The sequence below is a fragment of the Trypanosoma conorhini genome (assembly GCF_003719485.1).
Source record: "Trypanosoma conorhini strain 025E chromosome Unknown Tco_14.4_contig_00059, whole genome shotgun sequence".
NCBI classification, from domain to species: domain Eukaryota; phylum Euglenozoa; class Kinetoplastea; order Trypanosomatida; family Trypanosomatidae; genus Trypanosoma; species Trypanosoma conorhini.
In genome coordinates, this window is record NW_021704144.1 from 7,205 (window position 1) to 16,326 (window position 9,122).

The 9,122-nt window shown below is 62.1% G+C and overlaps 5 protein-coding genes across 5 annotated transcripts, besides 9 other annotated features; all 5 read right to left on the minus strand.

Annotated features, from left to right (window-relative positions):
• Window positions 1-126: 126 nt before the first annotated feature.
• Window positions 127-171: a sequence feature (GA-rich).
• A 32-nt stretch (window positions 172-203) lies between these two features.
• On the minus strand, window positions 204-2,318 carry Tco025E_01696 (uncharacterized protein; the record flags this gene model as incomplete). Its single annotated transcript, XM_029368633.1, has 1 exon — window positions 204-2,318. One exon carries the CDS (start codon window positions 2,316-2,318, stop codon window positions 204-206), a length of 2,115 nt encoding a protein of 704 aa, XP_029231273.1.
• Window positions 2,319-2,348: 30 nt separating this feature from the next.
• Window positions 2,349-2,432: a microsatellite.
• A 66-nt stretch (window positions 2,433-2,498) lies between these two features.
• Window positions 2,499-2,532: a microsatellite.
• A 61-nt stretch (window positions 2,533-2,593) lies between these two features.
• Window positions 2,594-2,635: a microsatellite.
• Window positions 2,636-2,695: 60 nt separating this feature from the next.
• Window positions 2,696-2,731: a microsatellite.
• A 270-nt stretch (window positions 2,732-3,001) lies between these two features.
• On the minus strand, window positions 3,002-4,672 carry Tco025E_01697 (amino acid aldolase; the record flags this gene model as incomplete). The annotated part of the gene is made up of 1 exon (XM_029368634.1): window positions 3,002-4,672. The coding sequence occupies one exon, from the start codon at window positions 4,670-4,672 to the stop codon at window positions 3,002-3,004; it is 1,671 nt and encodes a 556-aa protein (XP_029231274.1).
• Window positions 4,673-4,855: 183 nt separating this feature from the next.
• Window positions 4,856-4,884: a microsatellite.
• A 302-nt stretch (window positions 4,885-5,186) lies between these two features.
• Tco025E_01698 (uncharacterized protein) lies at window positions 5,187-6,083 on the minus strand (the record flags this gene model as incomplete). Its single annotated transcript, XM_029368635.1, has 1 exon — window positions 5,187-6,083. The coding sequence occupies one exon, from the start codon at window positions 6,081-6,083 to the stop codon at window positions 5,187-5,189; it is 897 nt and encodes a 298-aa protein (XP_029231275.1).
• A 377-nt stretch (window positions 6,084-6,460) lies between these two features.
• Window positions 6,461-6,510: a sequence feature (GA-rich).
• An 81-nt stretch (window positions 6,511-6,591) lies between these two features.
• Tco025E_01699 (putative desumoylating isopeptidase 2) lies at window positions 6,592-7,542 on the minus strand (the record flags this gene model as incomplete). The annotated part of the gene is made up of 1 exon (XM_029368636.1): window positions 6,592-7,542. One exon carries the CDS (start codon window positions 7,540-7,542, stop codon window positions 6,592-6,594), a length of 951 nt encoding a protein of 316 aa, XP_029231276.1.
• A 93-nt stretch (window positions 7,543-7,635) lies between these two features.
• Window positions 7,636-7,659: a microsatellite.
• Window positions 7,660-7,908: 249 nt separating this feature from the next.
• Tco025E_01700 (uncharacterized protein) lies at window positions 7,909-8,868 on the minus strand (the record flags this gene model as incomplete). The annotated part of the gene is made up of 1 exon (XM_029368637.1): window positions 7,909-8,868. The coding sequence occupies one exon, from the start codon at window positions 8,866-8,868 to the stop codon at window positions 7,909-7,911; it is 960 nt and encodes a 319-aa protein (XP_029231277.1).
• A 136-nt stretch (window positions 8,869-9,004) lies between these two features.
• Window positions 9,005-9,122: a microsatellite.

A 9,122-nucleotide genomic window follows, 5' to 3' on the forward strand; every position in this document is an offset into this window, starting at 1 on the left:
GTGTGTGTGTGTGGCGGAAGTAAAAAAAAAACAAACTGCAGGGCGCCGTTCGCACTGCCTGTACCCGGTGGAAGGCAGCAACAAATAATAATAACAATAACAAAAGACAAACCATCACGCGGAAATAGAGAGAGAGAGAGTAAAAAGGAGAATGAAAGAGTGAAAGAGAGACGCAACGGCGCAGCAGCATTCGCGTCGAGTGCTTACGGCCCCCGTCCGCTTTCCTCAGGACTCGCCAGAGTTACCACATTCTGCTCATACTGTGCAATAAACGCCAACAGCTCCTCCGTGATTCTGGCAAGCTTTTCTATGACGCCCTTCGCCACTTCCGTGAGGTGCAGGGCCGGCTTCGCGCTTGTCGTCGTCGTCGTCGTCGAGTGCGCGGGTGTGGCGCAGGCGAGTCCCATGAGTTGTGGGAAGTGCTGCAGGAGGCGGACGAGGTAGCACAGGTGCACATCACCCAGCCAGCAGAACCCACCGCCAGCGGAGGAGGTGTCAGGGGCGGCCGCGTTATTTTTGACGAGCCTCCGAACTGCCTTCTCGGCGCTCCACTCGTAGCAGTCCGCCTTCTCCTGGTCGTACAGGAGGGTGTGGAGAAAAAGCTGCTCAAACTGCTGCTCAATGAGAGCAATGCAGTCCATGTAGAGTTGCTCCTCCTGCCGCGGGTACTCAAACGGGGAGGTGAAGTCTTGGCGCTCCCGCTGCGACCGATAGAAATCCTGCACAGAGGCGGCAAAGGCACGAAGAACGGCGCGGCAGCTAAGTGCAGGGTCAAACGTGTGCCGGGCGGAGTTAAGCCGCGTCCCTTCATTCCGGTCGCCGTCCCCCTCCTCTTCTACTTGTCTCTCCGTCTCCGCATTATTATTACTATTCGCGTCGTTGTTGCCCCCCGTATCACCACTAGCAGCAGCAGCAGCAGCAACAGGAGCAGGAGGAGGAGGAGGAGAGGCTGGGCGGATAAGCCGTGCTCGCAGTGTCCCGCGGTGGAGGTGATCCGAGACTAGCCGCCGACGCAGCGCATCCGGGGTTGCAAATACCGGCTGCAGTGCGGTTGGCACAACTGTTGGTGTAGTGTACTTCACAACCGTCACCGCCGGGGGCTTCGGCGGAAGTTTCGCGGCCACCGTCGCCGCTTCCTTCTTTTCATTCACTGGTGTGGATGCAGCCGCAGCAGCCGCAGTGGGAAGTGTGCCTCCCCCCGCCCGCTCGTCGTCTTGGATGCTGCTGGGCCGTGGCTGCCGCAATTGCGATAACGGCGACGGTGACTCCTGCTTCTGCTGCGACGACGGCGGTTGCTCCGCCTCGCGGACGTACGCGTCGACGCCGGACTTGGTGCCTTTGAGGGCGGGCGCGTGGCGAAGCACGAAGTCGTCAATCTTCTTGTGGGCAAAGGAATGAAAGGACTTTGCGAGTTTCACCCACGCCTGCGCATTGGCGTTGAATCGGAGGCAGTTGGAGACCATCAGCTCCACATCGTTCCGCAGCAGCACCAGCGACTGGGCGACCGTGCCGCCAAAGACAGCCGACGTCGACGCCTCACTCGCCGAGAGTTGCCTGCGCCTGGACTGCGTCTGCGGCTCTGCGGGCGCGGCTTGCTGCGGCAGCCCGAGGTAGTAGCCGCTCGCCGCCCGCTCCCTGGCAAGGATGAGGTTCATCTGCACCGGGCACACCGCCGCGTACGACTGCCGCAGCTCCGGGTACGCCGTCGCCACGTCCACCGCGAAGGCGCCCTTGTCCTCGCGGCGGTTCAGCGACTCCACCAGCTTGACAACCTCCGCGCTGCTCACGGAGCTGCCGCTGGCGGGGCCGGGGTGACCCCTGCCGCCGCCCCTGGGCTGCTGCGACTGCTGGGGGCTGCTGGCGCCCGACGCGGTTCTAGACTCCTCACGCTGGCGTTTTCCGCGCGTCGTCTCGCCCGCGGCGGCGGACAGGCGAAACGACGACGCCCGCCGCCCCCCCGTCTTCTTCGCGACGTACGCGTCGATCTGCGCCTTCGCGAAGGCCTCGAAGCGGTTGGCGATGTCGGCCAGGACCCCCTCCGTGCCGTTGAAGCGGAGGCAGTTGCTCACCATCAACTCAACGTCGTCCCGCAGCGCGGTGAGCTTCACGTCATAGCTGTACGCGTCACTGGCGGCCTTCTCCGCGGCAGTGGCGAGGTCGCAGCGCCGCGGACACACCCGCGTGTACTCCTCGGCGAGGTGCGGGTAGACGAGCAGGACGTCCTTCGAGAAGAGGCCCTCGTCCTGCGGCCGGTCGAGGGAGCGCACCAGCGCGACGACTTCGTCGGCAGGGTAAAACTTCTGCCGCCGCTCCTGCATGCGCCCCCCGCTTCCTGTGAGGAGAGGAGATGTGTGTGTGTGTGTGTGTGACCTGCGTGTGTGCGTGCGGGAGAGAGCGAGAGAGTAGTGTGTGCGTGTGTGTGTGTGTGTGTGCGGGCGGGCGGAGGTGTGCGCTTGCACTGCCGCCGGCCCGGCCCAACGAGGCCGTGTGCGGCGGAGCCTCCCCACACCGCCCCCCCCCCCCCCCCACCCCGATGCACGCGTGCAGAAAAGTCACATCAGAAACGTAGGCGTCCCCGAAAATTCCGGTAAATACAAAAAAAACAACAAACAAACAGGCAAAATAAAAAAAAAACTTCTTCTCACTTCCCATTGCATCTGTTACGATACCCCCCTACTGCCGACACAGAAATGCCTATATATATATATATATATATTATATATGCATGTATGCGTGCATACTGATCTTTTCCGTGCTCTCTCCGCCCACGCCCCCCCCCACTTCCTTCAATATCGTCGGTTTACTGGCACAACCCCACCCCCCATTGCTACACAAGAGACGTTGACGTATGTACGTGTGCGTTCGCGAAACTAAAAATGCGAGGAGTTCTCGCTATAAACAAGCTAGATAGTAGATAGGTAGAGAGGGAGGGAGAGGCAGATGCGTGGTTATGGGCGCCCTCCCAACGGCGTCCGCCGTGTGCATTACGGTCTCTCGGTTATCATGCCCATATATTCCATCCCTCGCCCCTGTAGGTGCGCATGGACGCCGACACCTCACCCTCCTCCGTGATGAGCAGGAAAGAGTCCACAATTTCAGCCAGCGTACTGCTGTACTCGGGACGGAACACAACGGGATCGCCGACGCCAATGGGATCATCTGCCGGTGAGCCGTCTGACAGCATCACGCCCATCTCGAGGTCCTCGTCCACGTAGGCGCCTTGGCATCGCGCGGAGCGCAACCTTGGCGGGTACACCGCGACGGCACCAAGGAGGCTTCGCCCAAATCCGCTGCAGATGAGCACCCCACGCGGCCCCACGCGGGTCACCGCCAGTGCAAAGTACAGCGACGGTTTAAAGATGGAGTCGGCGTAGCGGTCCAGTTGATGCCCGCACAACAAGCCCGCACCGACACACACCTCAGCAAGGGTGTCATCCTGTGCGGCGTAGACAAGCGAGGCACTGCTTCCGCCACTGGTAAGAAGGACATCAGGCGCCGCCTGCCTCTTGTACCCCAATCGCTCAAGCATAGAGCAACGACGCTGTTGCAGCAGCTTTGCCGCATACGGCTTGTACCACCGCAGCAGTGGGTAGCGCATGGACCATCGTGCCGGGATGAAGCAACTGGCGGTGTGTGAGGACGTGGGGGCGATGTCGGCGCGTGACAGCTGCCCGTCCTCGTGTGTCCACAGCCCTCGGACAAGGAACTGAATCCCAACTGGCAGCTTCTCGTTCGAAAGCTTCGCGTTGAACTCCCTCACCATGGCACAGAATTGCGACACGTGGCGAGAACTGCGCAGCGGCTGTGGTCCCTCGCCGCGCGGAAACGGACTCCACGGGGCGTCACCCGAGAGATCCACACGGAGCATCAAATCAAACTGCAGCGACTCCACCGCGCTGTCAAATCCCAGGCGGGTGTACCCACCGCTGGAGATCCATGCCTTGGCGGCGCCCCAAAGTAGCTCCAGCTGCGCCACCGCATCCACCACCACTAGGCAACGCACCTTTGAGGAGACGTTGAGAGTCATGGCCTCGACGTAGTGGGCGGCGCTCACCGCGTCCACGACAGGTTCTCCTAGCAACAAGGAGGCGAAGGTGCCGCGCCGCGCCCACAGAAGCGTCTCGGCGGCAGTGGAGGTAAGCAAACCCGACACCAAGGGCCGTCCAGGGGCAATAATATCATAGTCCGAGCACGGGCGGGAAAACTTCTCCATCAGCGCCGCCGCACGCTCCAGCAGCTCCGGACAGTGGATGCCTTTGGTAGTCAATCGTATTTGCTTATTGCTCTTCAGCAACAGTGAGACCACCGCACGCACGTTTGACTCAAAGGCCGCGTTGTCCACAAAGGCGACGGGGCAGGAGACGGACCCGCGCAGCGCCTCCGTCGCCGCGGACCAGTTCGCCGAGCCGGAAAAAGCCCCTGCCTCTCGTGCCGGAGGCACCGCCGAGGGATTCTTGGAGTCGCTCGCAGTCTGCTGCCCGCGGCGGTGACTGCAACTCCCGGCAGACCCACGCCTTTTCAGGGAGGCGTGGAAGCGCAGCACAGCTTTAGGGATGATGAGGCGGGCACGAGAAATGCACCACGCGGCGCGATACTCGCTGAGTGCGTACGCGGAGTACGCGGCGGAGAGGACGGCAATCGCCAAAAAAGAGAGACGTCCGAAGAGGCACATCCCCGCAGCGCCGCACCGTCCCTGCTTCCTCCTCCACTTTTTTTTTTCTATTCCCTCACGGAGCCACCGCCGCTCCCTTCCAGACCACTAACACGGCGTGAACGCCTTCTCCCCTTTTCTGCCCCTTTGCCCTCCCCACCCCCCACCCCCAGTGTTTCAACTGCGTTCCTTCCTTCTACCTTCCTCTCTCGCGCTGTCTCTCTCTCTCTCTCACACACACACACACCGTCTTTATGTCTCTTACTGCAACGACAAAGACGCCCCCACGCTTTCTGCATTCATTGGAGACGACGACGAGGGAGAAAAGACACAATAAAAAAAGAAGAGAAATGCAAAACAACCCGTGGACGATAAAAAAACAAAAAAAACTGAACCAAGTTTTTATGCAAGAGGGCACAACGGGAACGAAAATAGGGGTAATGGTACAAATTGCTACCCTTTTTCTCCCGCACAGTATGTATGTATGCATTCGCAGCGCACTACAACATCACCCATAATTGCCATGGGTCCCTCTTCATACCGATGCAACAAGCTGGCGGAGGCGCTGATACTCTTCCTTAGACAGAACCAAAGCACCGTCGCCAGGATGCACCTTCGCCTTTGATGGGCGCGCGGGAGCTGTTCCCTGAAGCTGCGGGCCTCCCACAGCTGTTTTGCTGCCGTTTGCCGTTCGTGCGCGGGGCGCCATCGTCGTCACGGTCGCGGTTGTCGAGATTGTTGTATTGCGCGTCATGACCGATGAGGAGGACGAGTGGGGTCGGTCCCGCGTCGTGGTCGTCGGCTGACCCGTGGCCCGGCTCAAAACCTTGGACCCGCCGATGCTGGACCCCGCCGTCGCTGCGGAAGACAGGCGGAGCCGTGGGGGCGCTGTTCGCGTCGCGGCGTTGCTGCTGCTGCTCACGGCTGGTTTTGCGGTTCTTGTGTGCGCAGCTGCACTGTGCGTGCACCATCCAGGTCGCCGCGGGGTGTCGCCGCCGCTCCACTTGGCGCTGAGGATCTTCAGCGGCCTGGCGTAGTAAGTGACAGGCGTGGTCGAGACGTCAGTCACGGTGCTTTCGGCTGCCGCGCCACCGCCTGGCGGATTGCTGTGGGCAACAACACCGGTGTTGTTGTTGTTGTTGTTGTCGTTGTTGCTGCTGCTGCTTCTGCGGTGTCGCGCCTCCGCGTCGTGCGGCTCCTGAAACTCGCCTTGAATGAGCCGCTGCACCAGCGGAACATCGCCCTCGTACACCTGCCCGCCACGGCCAAGCGTGCATGCGGCGTCCGGCGCGCTTCGCGGTGGCGGCGGGCCTTGAACAAAGCCGCGGCGGCGGCGGTCAAACGACAGCCCGTAGAGAACCGCCGCCTCCCGCCGCCGCGCCGCACGGAGACGCTCCGCCGCGGTGGGTGGCGTCGATTCTTCGCTCTGCATCGCAGCGGCACGGTGGGCGGGGCGGGGCAGACCACGTGCCGCCTTCTACTCACTGACGCGGCGGGTGGCGTCCTCTATGGGGGGGGGGGTCGCTGTCGGGTGTTCTGCCTGCCGCCGAGGACGCAAACAGGCACGTCGGCACGTCCGCGCCGCAGTCGACGCCACAGAGAGAGGGAGAGAGACGAAGGCGGCGGGAGGAAAAACAACGGCGAAGAGGATGAAAACAACAACAACAACACACGTAGTGGGGGGGGCTACCCGCGGCGGCAGCGAGCCGACGAGAGCGGGGGGCGGGACGGGGGACAGCGCAGGCGCACGCGTGTTGGGTTTCGGGTTGTCGGAGTGCGAACAACAAGAGAGCAAAGGCGCGAGGGCGTAAAAAAAAAAACGGGGGAATAAAGAAAAGAAAGAGATAAAAAAAAAAGAAGGACCAGGCGGGAAATAGTGGCGGCACACCATCATTGCGACGAGTTTTTACTCCCAGGAGCGCCATCCCTCCACTTGCGCCTCAGGGCTTTCGTTGCCGGTGTGCCTCCACGGCGCGAATCAAGTCGTCCTTCTCGAGGCACCCGTCCCAGGAGATGCCGTTCACCCACATCATCGTCTTGAGCTCCCGCACCGTCATCGCCCGCATCGCGGCGCGGGTTGCGGGAATCGGAATCGACGCCCCCCCGCCGTCCGACTCCGGGCCCAACGGATGAGGCGGCGCGGCGGCGGCGGCGGCGGCGGCGGTGGGCGGCTGTGGCGGCGCCACCGCGGAACCCGGCGGCCGCGCCCCCCCGCCCACCGACGAGCAGAAAGAAGACGGGACGACGCAGTCCGCGACGCGCGCGGCCCTGTTGATATACGACGGGAACTTCTTCAGCCTGATCTCCGGGAACTCCTTCGCGAGGGCATCGCGAAAGGCGCTCGAGAAGTGGTTGCAGTTGCGCTGTAGAAGATGGTAGGTGCAGGCCCCCCACTCCGGGCCCATTTTTTTCAAAACAGCATAAACACGTGACGGTCGTGTGCCCAACGGCAAGTGGCCCAGCACGACGCTTTCCTTCAGCATGTACTGCGGCAGTGCCCGTTTCGGCAAGCAGGGGAAAATGCCGCAGAAGTGCGGCGGACTATCAGCCTTTCCCCCAAACGCCCACTCTGTGCCGAAGACTTCCACGCCGGTGTGGTACAGGCCAAGTCCGAAACACTCATTCAGAGTTCGCTTTCCGCCGCCGGCGCGCTTCTGCAGATTGTAAACATTTAACACAACACTCACGCCCTCCTCCTGCGTCCTGAGACCAACAGGGGGCGATGGTGAGTGGCGTGCAGGAGCGGCGCCTGACGACGAAAGCGCGGAGGCAGGGTGAGAATTGGGGGGGACGGAGTTCATAGACTCGAGCCTTTTCGGCGACTTCTTCCTGTTGCGTGCCGCGCCATCTACCGACGCAGTTTGCTCCGATTTCGAGTCACAGGTGCCCATGATGTTGGCAGTTCCGGCCGCCACTGGCGCCCTCCTGCCTCTTGCCCCCCCCGGCCGCCACTTACCTGTTGTGCGGCGCAGTTGCAGTGGAGCGAGAGAAAGAAAGAAAGAAAGAAACACATGCATGCAGTTAGTTGCCGAGCGCCTATCACGTGGCGGCGACAATAAACAGGTGCCTTCGGTGGCGCAAAGGAAAAGCAGCGCGACAGCAGAAGCAGTACACGAAAAAGAAAAACACGATAGCCACAGCGCCCACAGTGCGGGTCAGCTGAAGGGGGAAAAAACAACAACAACAAAAAGAAAACTGGGTTTGCTCCTTCTCTCTCGCACACATACACAGAGTCCCAGTAAGAGAGAAGGGGAGCCTCATTGTGATGCAGTGCTGCGGGTCTCAGAATTGTCCTCCTTGGGCTGCTCGCCGCCGCAGTAAAGCGTCGTCCACGAGCTGAAGGCGCCAGGGGGCGGAAGCGAGACCCCGGCCGCGGCTGCAAGCGCCGCAAACGAGGACGGAGTTGTGGACAGCAACGACCCACGTGGATCGCTGGGCACCGTTCGCACGCCACCGCTCAGCAGCTCCATTTCCCCTTCCAAGAGAAGTTCCCGTGTGGTTCCCGGCACGTTTTCTATCGGTGGCCGGAGCGACTCCACCGCCGGCCGCTGCCCAAGCAAAAAAGGCTCCGCGACCGTCAGGCGATGCACCCACCTGCTGCCATCCACGCGGCCGCGCTCTTCCTTCAGGCGGGCAAGCTCCCTGGCACGCGCCTGCCGCTGCAGAAACTGCTCCACACCTGGCGCCGCCAAAACGGCAGGGCCCGACAAATTCCCTGGGCGCCCATGTATCGCTGGGCTGAAGGTGCATTGCGAGTAGTCCTCCGCGTGCAGCACGCGCTGCTCCTCCAGCTTCTGCCCCCGGCGAAGCTGCCAGAGGGCACTGCGCTCCTGCACTCGCAAAGCCGATCCCCCGCGCACCGTAGTGTAGGCGTCGCCCCTCCTCCCGGAGCTCCTGACGGTCCCCGGGCCGCCTGGGCGGACGCCGCTCACCTGTCGGTCCGCCGTGGGACGGGCGGCGTTGCCCACGGACGGCTGCCGCGCCGCCGACGCCGACGTCAACTCCGCCCCCGCGGAGTACCGCGCGTGCGGCGTGGCCCCGGCGCCCTCCCCGCTCATCACTTCGTCGTCCGACGTGTTGTACTCCGCGTCAGCGGCGTCCTCGCCGCCTCCCTCGGTGCCGTGCATCCGCCGCTGCTGACGCCGAATCCACGCGGCGTTGGCGAGCAGCTTCTCACGCTGCCGCACGAGGAGATCGTCCTCTGGAACTGTCTCCATCGCTTTCCTGCACGCGCAGCCGCACGCTGCGGGGGAGAGCAAGGAAGAACGGAGGAGGAAGAAACAAATAAAGCACCAGCGGCGCCAAGCACTTCCGCACCGATCCCAAATGGAAAGAAAGACAACAAGGAGGTATAGAGAGAGAGAGAGAGAGAGAGAGAGAGAGAGAGAGAGAGAGAGAGAGAGAGAGAGAGAGAGAGAGAGAGAGAGAGAGAGAGAGAGAGAGAGAGAGAGAGAGAGAGAGAGAGAGAGAG